Raw genomic sequence first — 23,320 nt, forward strand, 5'->3', positions numbered from 1 at the left:
AGGGGGGGAGCTGGGACCTGAGCAGTGCTCAGACTTCGAGTTCTGGGCTAAGCTGACAGCTCGCTGGTCCTGAAGTGCTCCAACTTCCGTTGTTCTAGCATCTGACCCCGACCCTTACGCACACATCCCAAAGCTGTGCTGTCTACCCATCCATCTTCGTCCAATTCCCTGGCGACCTCTAGCTTAAGGGAGAAGAGCCATAGGGCCCACGGCCTGGCATTCCCTCTCTCTGACGCCCCTTCACTTTCGGAGGGTAAAAACCTCCAAGTCTAGGAAGCTGGAGAGCCGGGTTCAAGTCTCCGCTCTGCCTCCAACTTGCTCTGTGAAGGGAGCCCACTGGCGTCGTGCTGTGCGACTCAGCAGCATCCCCTGAAAATGTCGGTGCCTGGGGATAGCAGTTTCTAGTTCTATGTGCCCGACCCATCCAAATCTTTAAGCAAATCTTTCCCCCCAGAAAGCACAGAGGGAGCACACAGGAAAGGCTTCTTTGAGCATTAACCTGTGTGACCACAGGCGGTTCACTGAACCTTTTCCAGAGCCTGGTACACCGTAGGGGCTCTATAATCACTAATGAGTGAGTGAATAAATGAATGGACTAATGCGGAAAGCAGTTCCCCTTCTTTTCAAAAGGCAAAGAACGGGGCTCCTTGGATTAAACTTCACCCCAGAGGTCCCCTCGCTTTGAAGGGTCCATGTGGCAGCTGTAGCCAACTTACTTTCCTGCTCAGAGCCTTGCTCCCCCTTTCTGCAGAAGAGCAGCAGGGGGCTGGATCGCGAAGGACCCTTTGGAGTCTCCCGGGCTGGGCTGACCAACCCCGACCAAATGGTAGCCCCGCTCGGGCCCTCCAGTGGGATGGAGCGGGGGAGGGGCCTTCCGCGGCCCTCTCGAGCCCGAGGGCAGCGGCCCGGGCGTCCCCGAGGGTCCCGCCCCCCCCCCCCCCGCCGGTCGGCGCGCGCCCTGAGGGTACCTGGCCATTGTCCCGGCCGAGCGGCAGGTCGCGGGGCGCGGGGCAACGGATGCGCAGCGCGGGCGGTCGCTCCTCGCGCTCGCCCGGCGAGCTGACTGCCGAGCCCGAGAGCTCGCTCCCGTCGCTGGCCGTGTCCTCGCTGCCGCCGGGCCCCGGCAGCCCCACGGCGTCGGGCCGGCCAGCGCTGCGAGGCGTGCGCGCCGAGCCGCGGCGGCCCACGCTGTAGGCGTCGAAGTCGATGGTCTTGTTCTCGTAGGCTCCCTCCACCGCCGCGAACATGCCGCCGTACTTCTGGCGAGGCGTCTGCGCCGCGCTGCCCGGCCGCGCCAGGTACACGGGCAGGTCGTCCTCCGTGTTCCACGCGCGCCGCCGGTCCGCCATGCCGCTGCGAGGCCGCCCGCCCGCCCGCCGCCCGCCGCCCGCCCTGGCCACCGCCGTGCGCCGCGCTCCCCGCTCGCTGCGGGCCCGCGGCGGCCCCGGCGACTGCGGCCCGGGGAGGGGCGGGGCGGGCGGGGCGGGGCGGGGCGCGCGGCGGGGCGGGGCGGGGCGGGGCGGGGCGGGGCGGGGCGGGGCCTCCGGGCGGCGGCGAGCGCGCGGGGCGGCCGGCTACAAAGGGCCGGGGGGCGGGGCGGGCGGCGGGGGCGGGGCGGGGCGGGCCGGTGACGCGCCGGAGCCGCAGCGCCGGGGGCGGGCAGCCGAGCCGCAGTGCCCTGGCCACACCCCCGCTCCCCGCCCCCAGCCCGAGCGCGGGGCGCGCGGAGGGCGAGGAGTGCGAGCCTCGAGTGTGCACACGCACACACACACACCCCCAGGCACGCACAGGTTCGCACCAGCACGCCAGACAAGTACGCCATAACACGCGTGAGAAATGCACCAACACGCTAGCGCGCGCGCACACACGCACACGGGAGTCGATTACACTCAGGCTTCCCAGGCACACGCAGGCTCATTCAGTCACATGGTAGACACTTTTGCACACACGTACAAGCTTGTATGTATTATGAGCCAATTACACACACCCACGCCAGAAGTTCTCATAGTCCCCCCAACCCCACCAATCCAGCATCACACCGAAATTAATCGCACAACCGGAGAAACACTCACACGTTGCACGCAGCAACCATTCAGTCAACAGTGTTATATTGAGCGCCCGCTGGTGCCCAGCACGCTGTGGGTACTGGGGACAGTGCTGTGAACAAAATAACACCAAGTCCTGCCCTCCGGGAGCTGACATTCTGAGGAGGGAGGAAACAAACACATGTTGATGTACCCGGCGTGCTGAGTGCTGGGAAAGACGAGACAGCAAGGCAAGAGGGACATGCCAGGACCACAGTCACTCAGGCAGACAAGAGAAATACACCCCTGCACGCCAACGAATGACTCACACACACACACACACACACACACACACACACCGTGCTCGCTCCTACAACACTCACGCAACAAAGAGATTGTCACACACTCCTATCAAAGGTAAACTCACAGGGTGACTCCACGCAGATGCACTGGCAAACCCAGTCAGTATACCCACGTGGAAATGCACACCGGAAATCAGGAGAGTCTGAAGCTTAAATAGGAACACTCCAGAGAAAAACACACAGAGACAGATGAACACATAGGTACACACTTGTCAGTCACCCAGACAGGAATATTTCTCTTTCTAGGGTCACCTCCCACGACCCCTGGTACAGCATACCCTTGATGTGCTGGCAGCTTGGAGTCGAGGATCCCAGGCTTCCTCTGACTTGGGCCAGGCGAAAGACATGGGTGCCTGGGGTCATTCTTCTGGGGCTCCCCTCAATCCTTCTTTCAAGGCCGGGCTCCATGTGCCTCCTCTAGACACTATCCCTCATTTCTCCATGATTATTACCAGGCAGAGGGTCCTAAGAGTCTCCAGGGATATGGCAACTCCAGCTGCTCTTTCTGGATGGATGGAATCACCAGCTGCCGACCTTCTCTGCCAGAGAGTCCAGACAGGCGGCACCTGGGACTCGGTGGGGACCGCAGAATGGAGCCTGAGTGCCTGGCCTTGCACCCTCACCCTCACCCCTCCCTATCCCGGGAGCTGTCCCTTCAGCACCAGGCCTTTCCCCAGTTCTGGGGTCCCAGACAGACAGCCAGATTCACATTTTCGTTCTTGTGACTGCTGGAACACATAGGCTGATAACTCCAGGGATACTGACTTCAGAGTAGCTGATACGTCTCTGTATTTCTGTCTTGCAACCCTAGAACAAACCACCCACTGAGCAGATGAGGAAACAAGAGAGGAGCAGTGAAACAGATACCTAGTGCCTCAGATCTTATTGCTGCTTGGCCAGGCTTGGAGCTCGGTGGGCATTTAGCAGGTCCCTTTCCTGTGCTGGGAACATAGTGATGAATATTTATAAAGCTCCTTCCTTCAAGAAGCATATATCATAGGAGGGGAGAGAGTACTGGCCATAAAGAACGTAAGAACCCCCCCCCCCCACACACACACACACAAACTTTCTCTCTCTTCTATCCACCCCATCCTCCATCCTTGCTTCCCTACTCCTTTGTCTTGGAACATCCTGCACAGATTTCTGTCACAAATACTCCTCTTGTGGTCTGGAGAACTCTAGGCTTCATTGCAAGGGTTTTCAATGAAAACTTCTATCTGTCCTGGGAAATACTATTCCAAGGATATCCCAGGCTAGGAAATTTCATGTTTAAGACCACCTAGACTTCAAAAGCTCCACAAATATAGGGATCCCTGGGTGGCGCAGCGGTTTGGCGCCTGCCTTTGGCCCAGGGCGCGATCCTGGAGACCCGGGATCGAATCCCACATCAGGCTCCCGGTGCATGGAGCCTGCTTCTCCCTCTGCCTATGTCTCTGCCTCTCTCTCTCTCTCTCTGTGACTATCATAAATAAATAAAAATTAAAAAAAAATTTACAAAAGCTCCACAAATATTCAGAGTAACTAAACCCATAGAAACAGCAGAGAATCCAAGAATTTGAGTTAGAACTCTTGAGGTCAATCCTCTATGACTGAATCTGCTTTCAACATTTTTAGGAGCTCATCTCCCCAGCTTTGCTTAAATACCACTGGTGATGGAAATCCCACTGCTTTCCAAGAAATCCTTTTCTGCTGTGAGAAAGGGCTAGACAATTGTCAAGACTAGGAGGGAGTATCATGGGGAAGAAGGAGGGAAAGAGTCACCTTTGTGCAGAAGCAAGAAAGGAAAAGCAGAGTTGCCATTTACAGAGATTTACTACATGCCAAGGACCACTGTGGGCACTGTACGTATAGTAACTCTTTTTAGGCGTCACAGCAACCTTTGACATAGATACCATTTTAGCTTCATTTTACAGATGAGAAAACTAAGGCTCAGAGAGCTAGGTGATTGCCCAGGGTCACAGCTGGTAAGTGATGCTGATGATGATTTAAACACAGTAGTCTGGTCCCAGAGTCTACATCTTAATCTATACTCTACACTCAAGAAGTGTGGCTGAAGAAGTCCCTTTGGAAGAGGAGAGATAAAGGAAAAGGTCTGTGATTGTCAGAAGAGTCCAGATTTTTTACTTAGAATCCGTCTTCCCTGCAACCTGGTGTAACTAATCATTCAGACTTCATCCAATATACATTTGAACACCTACTGTATGTCACAGGCTTTATGTTACTTCTCAGGACTCCTCTGTTTCCCCAAAGACAACGGAGAGGGTTCTGATTTTTATGGAATTCCTGCCATGTGTACATAAGGGTCTTTGCACACGCTATCCATCTCTACATACTACACTCTGCTTTACGTGTCACTTTATATGCCACGGTTTCTCTCAGCAGTCCCATGTGGCAGACAACACCATCTCCATATTCAGTCTTCACTGCTGAGGGGTACATACTTTAAACTTACAGCTCCAGTTATCTGCCAGGAGGTGATCATGCTGGAGCTCAGCTCAGGTTTGTCTGAGTACTTCCTACAGCATCCCCTCATTCAAGGTCATAACCCAAGGGTAGCAAAGAAAGGGAAGCCAGAAACAAAGGTGGGGGCTTAAGTCAGGAAATGTGCCCACCAGCCTGCAGGGAGCCCAAGGGAGCAGGATTTGGCAGAGGCCAGCAGAGGAAAGCCCAGAAAACCTGAGCAAACTGCATTCGGGCCAGAGGATGGCTATGACCTTCTCCATCCTGTCCTCTGATTGCTTTCAGTCCTCCAGGGAAGGAGTGCTCACAAGTGAATTAAACCATGACATTTGGTGAAGGACAAGCCAGGAGCTCATGCTGTCAGGCCATGAAGCCTTCCAGGGTAATGGCAGAGAACAGAGAGAGCCATGTCACATGGCAGCAGGGAGCGAACAGGAGAGGCCACTTGGTTCCAATGCACGTTCTGCATCAGGGCGCTTTTTTGGGCAAACAAACAAACAAAAAGATATTTTTAAAAAGCATCAGTTATAAAAAGAATGCCTTCCAAAAAATAAGGGAAAGGGAATCGTAGTTTATTGTTAGGTCTGAATCTGTAAGGCAAGTAATGGGTTATTGCAATCGGTTTGTGTATAAGAAACAAGGTTCCAAGAAGTTAAACAAGCTGCCTAAAGTTATGTGGCCATAAAGTAGCAGAAAAATGGTTAGACTTTAGGCCTGTTTGATTCTGAAATGTCTGCTTTTCCCCCCAGCAGTCTCCAAAGCAGTTCATAGGTGATTCTGGTAGGCAGACTGATAGCCCAGTCTCAGTGACCATCTCCTAATCGCTGGGATGTGTGTATATGTTATCTTACGTGGCAAAAAGGAAAAGGGAATTTGCAGATGTGGTAAAGTTTGGGATCTTGTGAAGGGGGAAAGTATCCTGGATCATCCAGTTTGGCTTAATATAATCACAAGCATCCTTATAAGTGAAAAGAGGGAGGCAGGAGAATCAGAGTTAGAGAAAATGTGACAACAGAAGCAGGTGTCAGAGTCAGAGAGAGATTTGAAGATGCTACAATGTTGGCTTTCATGATAGAGGACGAGAGCATAAGAATGCAGGAAGCTTCTAGGAGCTGGAAAAGGCAAGGAAGTGAATTCTCCTGGGAGCCTCCTGAAGGAATACAGCCCTGACAAAACCTTTCAGTCTGAAGCTCAATTCAAACTTCTAATCTCCAGAGCTTTAATATTGTTTTGAGCCACTAGGTTGGTGGTAACTTGTTACAGCAACAACAGTAAACTAATGCAGGCATATAAAGGGCCATAAAGGAAGTCACTTCATTATTTGTACAAAGTGGATTTGACCTCACTACTGCTCACCTAAAATCAAGATTCTTGGATTCATTGCCCTTTCATATTGTGTCAAGGTCTGCAACGTTTTGTAATAAAGCATCAGTAAGTTAGACATTCAAAAGGGAGAAAAAAAACTTTAATTGTGAAAAAGCATACATTTTAATGTACAAAATTACACAAATTATACATTTAACTAACATAGAAAAATACATCTTGGTAACAAGAGAAAATGCCAGCCTAGTTTACACAAGATTGAACAATCATTACAAATCTTGAAAACCCAAGAAGGGAGTTTTGAGCCTGATTTGCAACTGATCGGGAATCCGATGAGCATTTCCAGGGACTGAGCACACTCTGTTCATTCACTGAAGGCAGGAGCTAGGGAGAGCCACTGCTCCTGGGTGCAAGGGAGAGTCCTGCTGAAGAGCATCCAAAGGGAAGGGGGCTCTGCTCCTGTTGCCACATCGCTCCCATGTGAACCTCTGCTTCTAACTGAGGGGAGGGACAGAACTCTGACTGCCAAAATTCTGACCCTTCTGTTCATTAATGGCCATATATAATATAAAATTCCTTTAATGTTCAAGCAACAGCAAGGTGTAGAAGTATTATACATTTGAGACCCGGTGGGAAAGTGTGCAATTTCCAAACTACTGTCTGGACTTCACAGCTTTCTCATGATACCCTATCCTCCCAGGAGTCAACCTGAAAGACTGAGGAGACCAGGAGGGGTTCTGCCAAAATCAATTCACAAGCCTTGTTCATCACCTTTGCCAGGGACACCCAGGTTCCTTCCCTACCTCATTATCAAAAGTTGGTTGTGCAAACCTGAACTTTGGGATCCAACGGAGTCACCCAACTCAGATTGGTGGCACATGCCCAACCATTACCCTGAAATGCATCTGGGCATATCCAGACAGGCAAAGAAAGGTCCTCAATATCTACAGAACACTAACATGTGCAGGTGCTTTAGAAAAGACCTGCTCTCATCAAGGCTCACACCTTCTCTGTCGTTTCCATGGAAGACATTGAGATTTACAGAGGTAAATACACTATCCAAGCTTGTACAACCAGTTGGAGGCAGAGTTACAGTCCAAACCCAGTGTGTCTGGCCCATAACTCATTCTGTGATCTCTATCAGAGGCAAACTTGTCTTCACCCCAGTGAAAAGTCTAAGTTAGTGGTTCTAACATCACTGAATACACATTTGTCCCCCCATCACGTTCAATGTCATATTCACAAACATTGTATTATTTACTTTACCTTACACAAGAAAACATTGATACAGAGTTGATATCAAAATTTCAGGCATCCTTAACAATCCCATTAATTTATGTTTCTCTTCCTTTGTTGTACCATCATATATAGGTATTATCAATCTACCTTTGGACATAGCCTGATGATATTTTTCAAAGACAAAAAAAAATTGTGTTGGAGCAAAGCTATTTTGATCCTATTGATTCTCCTGTTAGTCTTTCTATGACTCTACGTAATACATTTGTACCATGGGTGCAAAAGTCAGGTTTGGATGGGAGCTATGCTGGCTGAAACCAGAGTAGGATTTGGGGAAGATCAAATGGGATAAAGAAAACTCAATCCTTCCATTCTAAGCCTACCAACTTCTTAAAAACAGGTTTTGGTCCAAGACACGCACTATCTTTTTCTAGAAATTCTTCTCAAACAGGGAAGAGGACTAAATATATGACCACCTTCCAGGAGTCTTCCTTTTCTACCTCCTTAAGGCATCGAGAATTCCCAAAGAATTTATTTCAAAGCCAGGTAGGAACACAGTTGGCCATGGGCACAAATGCTGAATAGAAATCAGCTTCTATTTGCTTACCCAACTGATAAATCTATATATAGTGGTGGATTTGAAATATCTATTTCTGGAAGATTTTGGGATGTAAGCAACTATATGCGCGAGGTTCATTTTCAGTGCCTATTGCATCACCCGACTGTGTTCTCTGAGCTTCCATGTCAGTGTGCTGTGATCAGCCACCAAGAGCTCAGCATTAGGTTCTGCTACAGTGGAGCTGAATGCTGTAGCACCACACATTTCATTTTCAAAAGGATCATTAGCTGCTTAAGAGGCCCTCTAAAGGTGAACTTACAAAGCCAACTCATGGTCAGAAATATTCCAAAGATGAGAAGTTTCCTCCTATCAACTCTGGAGTACACATTTCTTTCCTAGCGAGGAGCAAAAATAAATATATATCTAACATAAAAGACATCCCCAGGGGCATGTTGGAATTTAATTAACCCAGGAACATGGGAGAACTGAAAGGGAGGGTCTGATACTTTGCCCCATCTCCATTCAGGCCACCCATTAGAATCACCAGAGGCCTTTCTAAAGATCCCTGCCTGGGTCCCACCCAAGACAAGCTGATTTCATGACCTGGAGAGGGGCCTGTGCATTGAGCATTTAAAGAGTTCTGCAGGTGAGTCTAACATGCAACCATGGTAAAGAATTACCACTACCTAGTACAATCTTTATGGCCTACAAAGAACTCATGCTACAGCCTCCCCCACCACCTCCCTGCTCCCAGCCCAGGAGCCCTTTCCACTGCAAGGCACTGTCTGCATGAAGAAAGGTGGAGTATCTAAAATATGTCACAAATGTCTAGCACCCTATTCTCAGAAGTTGACAGTGCTCAAAAAGTTTCACATTCCAGTCCTGGAATTTCACCCTGGAATTAAACAAGAGTTGTGAATCTCTTAAAAGCAACTCACCAGCCTGAAAGGGGGGAAAAATCTTCTCAAGTTTATAAAGTTTGCTAGGTAAATTACTGACTAACACAAATGGAAAAAAGGAACTCATCTTTTAAAGACTTTGGCTTCCTCATCCTCCTCTGCAATGAGAGGTCACGAACTCATACAATAATCTCTTTGCAAAGCAGCTTATAAACTTTTGATCAGCATCGCTGCTTGATTTTCACATTGGGAAATTAGGGTAGGGAAGGCTGTGGAGGGAGGGACTTAAACCACAGTCATCTCAGCCTGACCAAGAAGTAGATGAGCTTCCGTGACATCTTGGGATTAAGGCTTCCCCAGGGAGAAACACAGGCATGGATTCTACACAAAAGGAAAGAATGCCTTGACCTAATACATGTTGCTAAGTAATGCCATATGGATTGTAATCCATTAGGAAATGAATTGCATCAGGCTCACATCTAGAATTCCAAATCAGAAGAGCATGCATCATAGCATGGTTGGAGAATCCTCCATAAAGATGTCAGAACCAGATTCAGTCACATCAGCAATCAAGTGACTGTGTGACCATGGGTATGCCATTGCACCCCTCTGGGCTCCAGTTTCCTCACCTCACCTGTAAAATGGGGAAAGCCAGTGGTATTTAATACCAAATCAAGTCTCTAGTTCCCACAATGGATGCTTCCAGATTTAATTACTGTGCCACTGGTCTGCTTGGGAAGGGGAGTGACCTGGCCACTCTGAGCACACAGGTAGCAGTGCAGCCTATAGTGGTCTGCAGAGCCATCAGACCACACCGCCTCTGCGTGTCTCCACTGCTGCCACACCTCTGGCGAACCTATTTTAAGAACACTGCCTAGCAGTTTGTGGGGAAACGTTGCCATGCCAACTCCCTGGCTGTTGCTAATCATAATCTATGAATGCACAGTACAACCATCTGACAAGCAATTCTTTTCTTCCTTAGCCTGGGGAAATTGTCAATTGTCCAAATTTTCATAAGACAGACCACCTTGTTCATAATGGCACACAGTAGGTGCCTAATAGATATGCACTGAATTAATGACATGAACAAAGTGTATGCACCACATTGAAGTCTGCAAAGTGCTCTCCCATCTTGTTTACCTGTCAATGTTCACAGCAAATGCTGAGGCAGGTATATTATTATCCCATTTGACAGGTAAGTAAACTGAGGAGGAGAAGTGCCTTTCCCATGGTCTTGGAGCTAAGAAGTTGCAGAACCTGGACTCCAGCCCAGTGATTCTGGTTTAAGCCCTCATTTCTCTCTCCTACACCAGGTGGTCTCTCAACCCTCTAGCTTATGAAAGTCAAATCCTTAGATATATGCAGAACTTGAGACTTCACAAAGTTCTTTTTCTGGTCATGTTTCCATTTCACTCAAAGCCTAAAGGTAACGAGGCAGGGCTCTACCAGGGTCCATACCTGGCCTCTACGGATCTCCTGTGGGCAGTGGGATGGTCTGCTCCCCCAGGGATGCCTCACTGGTCCCAACGTGGCTCAGAAACTTCTGGGATCTGGAAGGGACAAAGGCAATGAAACCCCACAAGTGGGCAGAAAGACCAGTGGTAGGTGACCAGGGGCCCAGGACAAGCGTGCCACCTGGGGCTGCCAGAGAAGCAGGCAGGGCCCAGATATGGAGGTAGCCCACAGCCAGCAGCAGAGATGAGCCTTGAAGGTGAAGCCAGAGTCCCACATAAAGCCTGCTCGGAGGACGAACTTACTGAGCATTTATCCATCAACTGGCCAATTGACAGATATGAACTGACCCAAATAGCAGGGATTTGGTCTGTTTTGTTCTTTTCTGTAAACCCAGGTAAGCTTGTAATGGTGCTTGGCACTTAGTGGTGCTCAATAAATGCTTCCTGGTTGGATGAATGAATGAATCCCAGTGAGCAACATACCTTAGCCCTAAGAACATGTGAGCCCTGAAGCACTCCAGTGGGAGGCTAGAAACCACATTTTTCCTTCCCCTCCTTGTCCTCCTCCTCCCCCTCCTCCTCCTCCTCTTCCTTCTTCTTCCTCTTCTTCTCTCCCTCTCTTCCTCCTCCTTCTTCTAATATTCACTTTGAAAATATGCCATCATTTCAACCTCAGAGGCAGATTTCTGCTTGGGAAGGGGAGGAGAGGAATTAAACTTCGTTGAGCATCTAGTAGGTGCCAGGCACCTGACGCTCGTCATTTCCCCTTGTGCTGTCAAGGACAGTGATTCAACCCTCTCCAACAGTGGAGAGTCTGCAGCTCAGGAAGGCAGCTGGCTTGCTCCAGCACCAGAAGTAAAAGGCAGAGGGTAGACACTGAGATCAGGTTGATAGATTCTGCGGCCAGGCTTTTCCACAACATCAGTACATCAAGTCTCTTGCTGGATTATGCTTTGCTGCCAAGAGGGATCTAGAGCCCTCCAACATACCCTCTCTTGTTACAAAGTAACATATCATGCACCTGCTGTGTGTCAAGCCCTCTGCTGGATTCTTTACCTTTCCTGTCTCAGTCCTCAGAATAATCCTATGGGGAGGCATGGGCCCTTTTCTAATTTTGCAGACAAGGAAATGAACCCCCAAACTTTAGGTTGCCAGACTCAGGCTATGCTGTTAATAACACCGCCTCCATGATCCAGTCACCACCCACCTTGCTTCTTCACAGCAAGTCACTCACTATCCCACCTGTGAGAACACGGCCCAGCTTGCTGTGCCTCTCTGGGTCTCTGTATTTCCAGCCATCCTCTGAAAGTGTTGGGCAGACCAGGCAGGTTAAGTGGTCAGCAGAAGACACTGTAGGATGGAGTGGGTGCCTGCAGCCCACCAGGCTGGGTGTGCCTGTCAGCCTGGGGATGGAGTGTGTCGGCTTCATCCATCTCTGGGTGTGGCCGTGAAGATAGAAGCCTTGAGTTTGCAGATCCACTGCTCTTCCAAGAGAACCCAGAAATTCAGATTTTGATAAGAAGTCTTATTTGTAAATGTCATCTGCTAATTCCAAGATGAACAAATACAACACAGGTATTTGTAGCCCTGTGTTTATAGCAGTATTATTCACCCTAGCCAAAAGGTGGAGGCAATCCAAATGTCTGTGGACAGGTGGATGGGTAATCAAAATAAGATCTCTGGAATATTATTCGGCCTTAGAAAGGAAGGGAGTTCTGATACCTGCTACAATATGGATGAACCTTGAGGATATTATACTGAGTGAAATAAGCCAGTCCCAAAGGGACAAATCTTGTCTGACTCCACTTACATGAAGTTTCCAGGGCAGTCATAGTCATCAAAATGGAAAATACAGTGGTGGTCGCCAGAGGCTGGGGGCTGAGGGCTGAGGCAGGGGAGATTAGGGGGCTAGTGTTTAATGAGGACAGAGTTTCAGTTTGGGAAGGTGGAAAAGTTCTGGAAATGGATGGTGGTTATGGTTGCCCAACATGTGAATGTACTAAACTGGGCATTTAAAAATGGTTAAGATGGTAAATTTTCCATTGTATGTATTTTACCACCATTTTTAAAAACAAATCTAAACCAAATGAGATGTGTTTGTGAGCCAGATCTGACTCAAGGGCCACCTGATTGCCTGCTGCAGACTGAGAGCTCTCGGAGATCTGCCCCGTGGGTCGTGGGGCCTACTTGTGGCTTACTCCTCACTGAGCTGGCCCAGGTTCTGCTGAAGCCAAAGATTTTGGGGGCAGATCCTGTCCACCAGCCTGTTTCCCTGCTGTCAACCTCCGCCAGCAGCAGGGCAGGAAAGAATCCGGCTCACAGAGGTTGTACCATGCTGCAGCCTGCTTTTCTCTCTGCCTTCCTGGAGAATGATTTCCTTGTCCCTGTTATCTGCCTGCCTGCCCAAGGAAGTCAGCCCCACAGTCCTGCGCTTTACAGGGAATTTTTTGCAAAGGGAGCAAACTCCTCAGTCTGCACACAGTGGCTAGGCCATAATGCTCTTTAATTAACTGCCTAGCAAAATGAGCTGAGCGGGACTGCAGTCATTTGAGCATTTTGGGGTGCTGTGGTTATTCGGAGGACAATCCGTGGATATTGTTGCCTGAAGTGACATATGGCTAGACAAGAACTCCCTACTTACTCAGAAAGCAAGAAGACTAGATGCATGATCTTCCTGCCAGCCAGAGTTTGCCACACGATAGGGGCCCAGCAAGTATTTTCTATAGCAGGAAGAGTCTCCTCTCTGATGGGGGATGCATGTAGGGAGGGGTTACAGACTCACCCACTGTCAAGCTGAGAGGCATGTGGCTGCACCCATTTTACAGATCAGGAACAGAGACCTCAAAGTCGCCAGCTGATTAGAGGCACAGCTGGGCCTCTGGGTTCCCTACTGGAGCCCTTTCCTCCCAGACTAGGGGTGCTTGACCTTAGGGTTTCCAGTTTCATTTGAGAATCTGCTGAAATCCGTGGCCCCTCTTTTTAGGGAAGTGCTCAGGTGCATATAATTTTTCACACAGGTTAGAACCTCTACCTTAGCCCAAGCTTCTGCAGGAGTGCTATAATATCAAGATGACTTCTAAGATTTTTTAAAGACTATTATACTGTCATGGTACCACATCTCCCATCTTAGGTGGTAGCCATCAGTGTCATGAATAAGAGAAAATAGAATCACATTTACAGACAACAATGATCCCTGACATATGGGAAGCATCTTACAGTATTCAGAACTTTCGGGGATCCCTGGGTGGCGCAGCAGTTTGGTGCCTGCCTTTGGCCCAGGGCGTGATCCTAGAGACCCGGGATCAAATCCCATGTTGGGCTCCCAGTGAATGGAGCCTGCTTCTCCCTCTGCCTGTGTCTCTGCCTCTCTCTCTCTCTGTGTGTGACTATCATAAATAAATAAAAATTAAAAAAAAATAACTTTCGTAGCCATTAGATCATTTGGTCATCAGAAAAAATCTGTCGAGTAGGTGTTAAGATCCTCAAACAGATAAAGAAATGGAAGTTCAAAGAAATCTGTGCAAGATGACACAGCTTAGGAGTGACAAAGCCAGCCAACACCTTGGGACTCCAGACCCCTGGTTCCTTACCACCCCGTGCCAATACATACGGGCTTCTGACAGTCAAGAGCCATCCTTTGGTCCCCTGGTTGGTATTGTACAAAAAGGAGATATTCGCCTGAATGACTTGGAGTAGGAAGACAGTCCTTTGGCTTGTATCTCAGCTCCCTCGAACGGACTGCAAATCCTGGCACCACCACTGCTGTGTTGGTCAGTCGGGGTGGGGGGATATAAATATTTTCCAGCTTGCCTCTGTGCTATCTTCTTTCCTGCAACAACAAAAGCACAGAGATGAGCTCTTAAAGGGGACATAGTAGCCAGTGTGGCACCTGCATGAAGCTGTCTGAATGCACAAGCCTTCAAGACGCTGGGAGGCCCATTTTCATCTCTAAATGTGGTGGGCTTAAATCATGATATCAATATGCAATTCACCAGCTGCTCTCTCAAGAAAAGAATCTTAGCTTGGAATTAATAGACAATGGCCTCTTTATTTGGGGTGGTTTTCAGTTGCAAAATAATATGGAAGAAGCCTTCTTGTGTATTTGTGCAGAGAGAGTTTCTAGCCTTCGACTCTCAGAGGGGCCAATGGCCAAAAGAAGGTTAAAAATTGGGCAGCCCTGGTGGCCCAGCATTTTAGTGCCACCTTCAGCCCAGGGCGTGATCCTGGAGACCTGGGGTCCCGGGATCAAGTCCCATATCAGGCTCCCTGCATGGAGCCTGCTTCTCCCTCTGCCTGTGTCTCTGCCTCTCTCTCTGTGTGTCTCTCATGAATAAATAAATAAAATATTTTTTTTAAAAAGAAGGTTAAAAATTGATCCAAAAGAGGAGAGGGATTGAGGTTCTTGAGGCTGTCTTCATCCATCAGTTCAACATTTGGTACCTGTTAGATGTCAGGCTTGATGCTAGGCACTGAGGTTACACTCTGCTCTTTTGAGTTTACAATGTGGCCAAGGAGACAAAGGGTAATCTAGGAATCACAAAGGGCAGAAACGAAGAAGAAAGGCAGAGTGAGAAACTGCAGGGGGCCAGGAAATAACAATCAAGATGGGGATAGCAGGAGTGTGGGGGAAGGAACTTACCAGGCAGAGAAGGGTGCAGCCTGTGCAAACGCCCTGCTGGGGGGCGGGGGGGGGGGGGGGGGGGGGGGGCGAAGCGCAAGAAGCCAGAGTGGGATAGCAGAGAAGGGAGGGGCAGCATGGCAGTGGATGAGGCTGGGAAGGCCTGCAGTGCAGCAGATGCTGGGATGGAGGGAGGGAAGTTGGGGAGCTCCGGTATAATGCTGGGACTTGTTATGGGCTCAAAAGGGATGAAAGTAAGGGAGGAAATGAAGGAGATGGAGGAGAAAGACTGCCTTGAGATAGTAATAATTGAATGGAGTCTGAGATGCACAAGCGTTTTCTGGGCAGAGGAAACAGCTTGGGCAGAAGCCTAGAGGTGCAAGAGAACACAGCTCAGCAAGGCATATCAGTTTGCCAAGAGGAGGCTTCATTGCCCAGACAGAAGGTAATCTAGGAAACAAAGGGGGCTGCCAGTCAATAAATTCATTTGGGCAACCTGAAGGTTTGCAGAAGGGGACCCTGGATACAGCAAAGCCCTATCAGAGAGCAGGACTGCTTTGCAGTTCCACAATTACCCCATAACTGATTATCTGAGGTTGGCTTCGGAGCAATGTCCAGGGTCTCCAGAGATGAATAGGATGGGTCATGCACAGCTCACAGCCACATCCATGATACCATCCATGGTTGATGAGCATGACAACCACAGCACCTCCAGTGTGCCCCCAACACTGGAGCAAATAAAGTCAGATCTCACCCACTTAGGTGATCTGTTTGTGTAGGTGTTTTCTGTCTGCCTTTCAAAATGGATTTGCATATAACTTATAAGCTGCTTTAAATCTTTTCATTTGAAGGAAATAAGAGAAAAAAATAATTGCAATTCCAATCCTCAAAGTTTATAGCATCAATGGTACTCAAACTTCACTATATATACTAGAATCACTTGCAGAATTTTATAGGAATTCAGATTCCTGGGCTCAACCCCAGACTTAGGGAATCAGTATCCAGTAGGCAATCTCAGAAATCTGTCTCTGGGGATCCCTGGGTGGTGCAGCGGTTTGGCGCCTGCCTTTGGCCCAGGGCGCGATCCTGGAGACCCGGGATCGAATCCCACATCAGGCTCCCGGTGCATGGAGCCTGCTTCTCTCTCTGCCTGTGTCTCTGCCTCTCTCTCTCTCTCTCTCTCTCTGTGTGTGTGACTATCATAAATAAATAAAAAAATTTTTTTAAATGCTTTATTAAAAAAAAAAAAAGAAATCTGTCTCCAGTGAGTTCCATGCTCATGCATTAAGCTGGGTGATTTTTATGCATTAAGCACATGCATGAAGTACCAAGCATGTGGGCACTGCTGCACTAGGTGACGCTTCTGTGTGAGTCTCTCAGTGTAAAGTCTTCTTTACTGGAATCAGGTGAGTGAAACCAAACATAAGAAATCATCATCTCTTGCCTACATCATGCATGAGGCTGGTGCCCAAATCCTTGTATTGATCTTGCATTCATCAAGAAATTAATGTGACAACTCTTCTAGGATTAAAAAACATGCTACGGTCATCCCCATAACTCACATGGGTCACTTATAGATGATAATTCCTGATAAACTTACATTTAACACATTATAACAATACAAATATAATCAACTCCTGAGAGATGGCTAGAAGATGCCATAAAGAGGATAAATCACTGTGGGGGAATCACATGTAACGGGAACTCTAAAAAGAATTTTATTTTTTTAAAAGAACTTTAAAATAAGAATGTTTACAATATGCACAAATATATTCTATAAATAAAAAAAATAGAATAACTGATATCAGACCTCAACAGGCAGGGTAAACACCAGACTAGACACAGATTAAGAAAGATTCTGTGAACTAGAAGACAGATCTGAAGAAATGACCCAGGATCTGGCACAGAGAGATAAAAAGGGGTGGGGACAGAGGTTACTCTAGACTAATTGGTTAGAAACAGCTTTTCTGAGGAGGTGATATATGAGCTAAGACTTAAATGACAAGGGACATCCAGCCATGAAAAGAAATGTGAGTCAGGTGTCCGGGGCAGAAGGGCCAGGCATGCAAAAGGCTTAAGATGGGAACAAACCTGGCAGGACCAGGTTGGCATGTTTGAAAACATGGCTCCACTTTGTGAGCTGCCCCCATAGGGAGGAGGAGAGTGTGATCTTGTGAATCCTTGCCCAGTGACTAAGTGGACTTCTGCTCAGAAAGTTGTGGTTAGCAGGAGGCATGTTTTAGGAAGGGTAAAAAACCTCCTAACAATGAGAGCTAACATTCACTCACTCACACACTCACTCACTCATCTCATACTCACATACTTACTCATTCATTCTTTCATTCATTAACTCATTAACTCCATACATTCATTAACACATTCATTAACTCATTCATTCACTCATTTATTCATTCATTGACTCATTCATTCACTCAGTCTTTCATTCACTCACTCATTTACTCACTCATACATTCATTAATTCATTCAGACACTCATTCATTTTTTTCATTCATCACTCATTTACTCATTATCATGTACCTCCTATATGTCAGACATATGGGAAGATATTGGGAATATTGAACAGGACTCCTGCACTTGGAGGAAAATTTCACCAGTGGCCAGTAAGATCCCTTCTCACCAAGTGACTCAATGTTTTTATATAACCACGGCAGGTGTTTACAAGCCCCAGGGAGTTGGAGAGGTCTAAGCTCCAGCCTCCCTTCCTGGTCCAATGGGGGAAGCAAATGCATGAAGTAACAGTGGAGATTGCAGGCAGGGAGATAACCACATGATGGGGAGGGGGAAGCCCTTGGGTATCAGAAAATGAGGGCAAAAATGGGGACACTAGTCCATGCCCTACTTAGTTTCAGACCTTTGTGAAGACAAGATCTCCTCTATGAGAGAAGGCGCTCTGACAGGAGGGGCCCACACAGATGTGACTGTCCTTGACACCATTCATTTAACCCCGAAGGTCAGGCAGCCTTCGGTGAGGATGCAGAATGGAGATGAGAAGGTCAAACTTGGGAAACACTTCATCAGTGCCCTTGCTCTCACTCTGATGTGTAATTCAAAGCAGTGCCGCCGACCTGACCTACTTCATAGACTATAAATGCCCAGAAAGTGCAGAACCCATATTCTCTGCTCCTTTTCCTCCTTCCTCTGCACTGCCATAGTCCCAGCCAGACCACCACTGTCTATTACCTGGACCCCCAGGATAGCTTCCTAACCAGGCTCCCTGCTTCCAGGTGGGCCCCACCCCAATCCATGCTCCACACAGCAGTCAGAATTGCTGGAAAGCTATACAAGTGATACAAGTGAGTGTATCACTCCCTTGCTTCCACTCCCCATCTCTCTCTGCCCTTAGAATAAAGACAAGTTCCTTAGCAAGACTTCCAGGACCCTGCAATGTCTAGCCCTACCCACCTCTCTTATCTCATCACCTGAAATTTAAGCCCTTCCACCTCACACAGCAGCCACTTGAACTCCTTGCATACTGAGCATGCTTACCACGGTCATATAGCAGTGCTAGGTGTCTGGGGTGGAATGAGCAAGTCAGTGCTTGACGGCAAGTGCTCCTGGCACTGAGGGGCACATTCAGTGCATTCTCTCTTCACTTTATTCTCTTCTTGGTGCTTAGGGATTATTACTTTCTTTCTCCGTTAACACCTTATCAGGAGCAGTTCCTGAGCCAGAAATAGTTTCCCTTTTCATGTGTCCCTCACCTGAATATGAAGTCCAGCTCAGTTAGTAAAGAGGCTCCCTGCACACTGGACTGGGCTGAGCGCTCAGGATTTGCACAAATGCAAGATTTGTGCTGCTGAGAGCTTGCATGACAGGACAGAAGGACCAGCAGTCTCCATGGGGTGATCAGGACCCTAAGTAGGAGAACCTGTGTAAATGGGAGTGAGGAGGGTTACCTGGGAGCCCTTATCCTGGGAGACCTAGTGCTCTGAGTGGGAGGATCAGCAGGAACAAAATCTGATAATCCAAGAATTACAGGGACAGCAACCCTGGACCACACCTGCTATGCATCAGCCACTGCCCTGAGCCCTTGACAGGTTTTGTGACGCTGAATCCTCATGACTCTCCATAATGTGTGTTTATCATTTTCCTGGTTTACAGAGGAGGACAGTGAGGCTTGGCAAGAAATTTCCCCAAGGTCCCACAACCAGTGAGTGGTGCAGCTGGGATTCTTAAAGGAGACCCATCAGACTCCAGGACCCACAGCAAAACACAAGTGAAAATGGCTCCAAGCAGAGGAGAAACAGCCTCTGAAGGGGGATGCTGACAAAGGACAGATTAAACCTCGATCAATTTAATGTGATTCTTATTGAAAGCAACCCCGTTCCAACATATTTCCTCAGGGAATATTCGGCATTTTCTCGCAGGTAAAGGGAATCAAATGCAAAATTCATGATTGTGTGTGTGTGTTTCAAACAAAAGCAGTCAACATTTGAGAATCTATTCAGTTGGCTCCATCTGGCCACTAATTTTTATGTTTTAAATGATGTGTGTTTGTGATCCACATGATGCTATAAACAGGTTTGGTGTGAATCACGGTGTTTTAATTAGAATATTAGTTATTCCAAAGAAGCCATCTAAAATAAGTCCTCATAGAATTAGTTGAGAAAACTGATCCCCAGAGAGAAAGTGGCCCCCCAGTAATCACCCAGCTTGATAAAGGCTGAGCTTGGAATAGCTTCCCAGTCTTCCAACCAATGCCCTCTCGGCCTCACCCCCACCAGCATTCAAGAACCTGGCCTCCTCCAGCGCTGGGCAAGAAGCTGTTTTGATGTTTAGGTGAAATAGGGATGAAGTCCGTGTCCCCAAGCTGCCCACATTTTTGGGGTGGAGTGTGACTCCCTCATGAACTTGAAAGTGGTACCATGTCCCTATTTCCATTACAGACATTTCACCAGAGCTAATGGGTTTCTTCCCCCCTTCCATGCCTTCTGAACATGTGGGCTTCTCCGGCCCTTCTCAAAGCCAGAACCAAGCCCCTGCCTCAAGCATCTAGGATAGATTTTGCTCAAATTCTTCTTGGATGCATACTCTCATGGGAAGCTCACTCTCTGTGCCAGGAACCTGGTTCCATTAGGCAGCTCTGACTGGTGGGAGACTCCAGTGTGTGATTTTCCAACAGCACCAAGCAATTCTCCGACTCTCAGAGGACACTAGCCAGGTGTCTTATAATTTAACTCAACTCTGTACCTGGAGATAGCATCAGACCCCACAGGGTAAGGGCTCAGTCCCACAAGACTGCCCCCTCTTTGGATGCCAATCCGAGGTCCATCCAGGTTGTCACCTGTGCTTCTGATGGCCAGCTATAAATTGGAGGTACTTATGATCCTTTCCTCGGGTTCCATTAACTTGCAAGAGGGGATCATGGAACTCAGAGAAATGGTTACTCACATTTACCAGTGTGTCATAAAGAGTTTTATAAACATCAGAGAGATGAAGAGGAACAGTGATGGAGGTCCAGAAGCATCCTGAGCATGGGAGCTTTTGGGATGGGCTGCCCTTCAGTAGATGGATGTATTCTGGTTCGTCAATTTGGAAACTCTCTGTACCCCATCCTCTTGGAGTTTTATGGAAGCTTCATTGCATAGGTATGATTGATGAAATCATTGGCCATTGGCAGTTGACCTGTCTCCAGCCCTCTGCCCTATCCCGTAGCTCTGGGGAGGGACTGAAAGTCCAATCTTTAATCCCAGGGTTGGTTCCCCTGACAATAAGCAGGTTATTGAGGGGCTTCCAGAAAGTCGTCAATCTCACATAACCAAAGCCATCTTTATCACTCACAACACTTAGGAAATTCCAAAAGTTTAAGGAGGTATGTGCCAGGAACAGGAATAAGATAAATCACAGTATCATAGAAATTTGTCCATGAATGGAGTTAAAATGAGACTTACTAGAAGTGCATGAAGCCACCAAAGGTGTGTTTCATGCACATGTAAACACAGCACAGGGTCCACTCACAGAGATGGGCCTCTCTTCAGACACATGGAGCCTGGTTTCAGGTGACTCCTGGATATGTCATGTTTCCTCAGAGTGGTGGAAAAATATGAAGAAAGGCCCAGCTCTGCCTGCTTCACCTGCCCAGAGGAGCCTGATCCAGGCTGTCTGCTACATGGTGAGAAGACAAGGAGTGACTTGCTGCTCTCAGGCCCTGGCGAGTACAGAGAGAGACAACCACAGTGCTGAGCTGGTAAATATTAATAACTGGGACTCAGGGGGAGAAAAAGACCTGACTGTTTGGCTTTTGCCAATTTCTGTGGCACAAATACCCCAACCATGGCTGATTTCAAGCTGCTAGTGAGATGTCACTGAATAGTTGATAGGAGATGCTCATTATCAGCTCTCATGAGCCAGAAGGAGCCATCTCCAGCACACCAGTGTGTGTGTGTGTGTGTGTGTGTGTGTGTGTATATTTGGGAAGACAGGACGCACCCATGAATGAGTGAGAGAGGGACTGCAATTTTGTAAAAGCAATAGGAGAGAAGTAGAATGAGCAGAATGTGTTTATAACTGCAGTAGATGCAACTTCACAAGTAAAACAGGCCAGAATCAGTGTAAAAAGTGTTTTAGTCAGCTTCTTCAAATTGTTTTCAGAGTCCTGCCTCTGTGTTTTTATAAAGAGGAATGATGACAAAGGACATGGCTTTAGAACTGCCTTCCTACCTTTGAGACCCTGGGACACATTACTTAATCTCTCTCTCTCTCTTTCCTCATTGGTAACATGAAGGTGAGAACATCCACTTCACTAGTGTGAAGAGGGCAGTGCTCAGAGGCCTTGGCAAACGGCAGAGCTAGTATCTGAGCTTTGGCAAATAATGGAGACGCCAGACTGCAGCTCCTTGAGGATGACCACGTCCCCAGTGCCTGGCACAATTCCTGGAGCATGGCAGACATGCAACGGTTATTCTTGAAAATAAATTTGAGTAAGGATAGTGGGGGTCAGTGTGCTCGTGGGTAATGCAGAAAGAGCACATACCAGGAAACAGATGAGCCTCTATTCAGTTTCCATGAGCTTCCTAATCGCCTGGAATACAGAAAATATGGATAAAGATAACATGCTTTTTTCCCCCAAAATGCTCTAATCTGTGTTTCAATATTAAGATTCACTGGGGCCATTTTCACTTTCACTGTTTTTAACATTCTGGTCTAATTGACGGATGCGTTCATGAATGGAGGCCCCTCTGAATCTCATTACACTGGGGCTCCTGGGTGTATCGATCCTATTTAGAAATAAGGCAATAAATCGTCCACAGACATAATGACCAAACCCAAAGGCTGCTGAGGGAGAGAGTCCAGAAAGCAGGGCTTTCTCACACACTGTCTTTAACTTTTATTCCAAGTGTGGATTTCTGAATCGGTGATAGGTACCAACAGCTTTAAAAATGCTTGTTCCCTCTGAGACAGTAATGCCACTTCTGAGAATCCATCTCCAGGAAATAGTCTTCTATGAAGACTAAAACTTGTACACAGTGATAATCACCACGTTATTAATTACAGAAAAAAAGAAAGCCACTCAAATGTTCCATAACAGGAGTCAAGAGAGTTTTGTGTTATATAAACCATGAAAAGTGAAGTTTATGAAGACTGCTACCAGGGGGGAAATGTCTACAAGATGAGATCAGATGAAGAAGCAACATATAAGATTATACATTGATTATGATTATGGATATTGTAAGGGAAACCTACCCAGAGGGATAAAAAGGGACATGTGGTGAGATATTAACAGTGATTTGGTTTCTATGGTTTTTAATATTTTCTTCTTAACTGTGGTTAATTTTCGTAACTTGAACTTTTCAGTAGGTATATAAGCATACGATGGCCTCTCCTACAAAGCCAGTACATCTATATGAAAGAATGTGTATTAACGGCGCTCTTCATTTTTCACTTGTTAGACATACTTAGGGAGTCTAATGTCCTATTCTATAGTGTTAAAATAATTTGCACTCACTCTCCTTTGGATGTAACCTTGAGCTTGCTTTACACGGCTGAGTCAGTAATTCAACGTGGCCTAGAAGTTTCCATGTACACAGAAATGCAGAGAAAAGCCACCTCCATCAGATCAAACATGGGATGTAGGTGCCATATCATGGTTTATTTCCCCATGAGGATGTATTCTCCTATATCTCTCTTTTTTTTTTTAAATAGCATTTTCTTTCTTTCTTTTTTTTAAAGATTTATTTATTCAGAGAGAGCGCGAGAGAGGGAGAGACACAGGCAGAGGGAGAAGCAGGCATCATACAGAGAGCCTGATGTGGGACTTGATCCAGGGTCTCCAGGATCACACCCCGGGCTGCAGGCGGCGCTAAACCGCTGAGCCACCAGGGCTGCCCTCCTATATCTCTCTTAAACATTAATCTAGTCTTATTT

At 47.5% G+C, this 23,320-nt stretch overlaps 2 protein-coding genes across 7 annotated transcripts in view; both read right to left on the reverse strand.

Annotated features, from left to right (window-relative positions):
* CRMP1 (collapsin response mediator protein 1) overlaps window positions 1–2,748 on the reverse strand; it is a 74,160-nt gene extending 71,412 nt beyond the window's left edge. The window contains exon 1 of one of the 2 annotated variants that reach the window (XM_077878677.1): window positions 2,665–2,748. In XM_077878677.1, the coding sequence (XP_077734803.1) occupies window positions 2,665–2,733 (69 nt within the window). In that variant the 5' untranslated portion in view covers window positions 2,734–2,748. Of the gene's footprint in view, window positions 1–968; window positions 1,370–2,664 lie in introns of those variants that run through there. The other variant, XM_077878675.1, reaches the window with a different exon arrangement.
* Window positions 2,749–6,293: 3,545 nt separating this feature from the next.
* The window catches only part of C2H4orf50 (chromosome 2 C4orf50 homolog), a 113,137-nt gene continuing 96,110 nt past the window's right edge, over window positions 6,294–23,320 (reverse strand). For 4 of the 5 annotated variants that reach the window (XM_077878690.1, XM_077878710.1, XM_077878689.1 and 1 more), the window contains one exon: window positions 6,294–14,146. The gene's annotated coding sequence lies outside the window, so the exon portion shown is untranslated. The remainder of the gene's footprint in view (window positions 14,147–23,320) is intronic. The other variant, XM_077878692.1, reaches the window with a different exon arrangement.

This window comes from Canis aureus, chromosome 2 (genome assembly GCF_053574225.1).
Source record: "Canis aureus isolate CA01 chromosome 2, VMU_Caureus_v.1.0, whole genome shotgun sequence".
Lineage (NCBI taxonomy): Eukaryota > Metazoa > Chordata > Mammalia > Carnivora > Canidae > Canis > Canis aureus.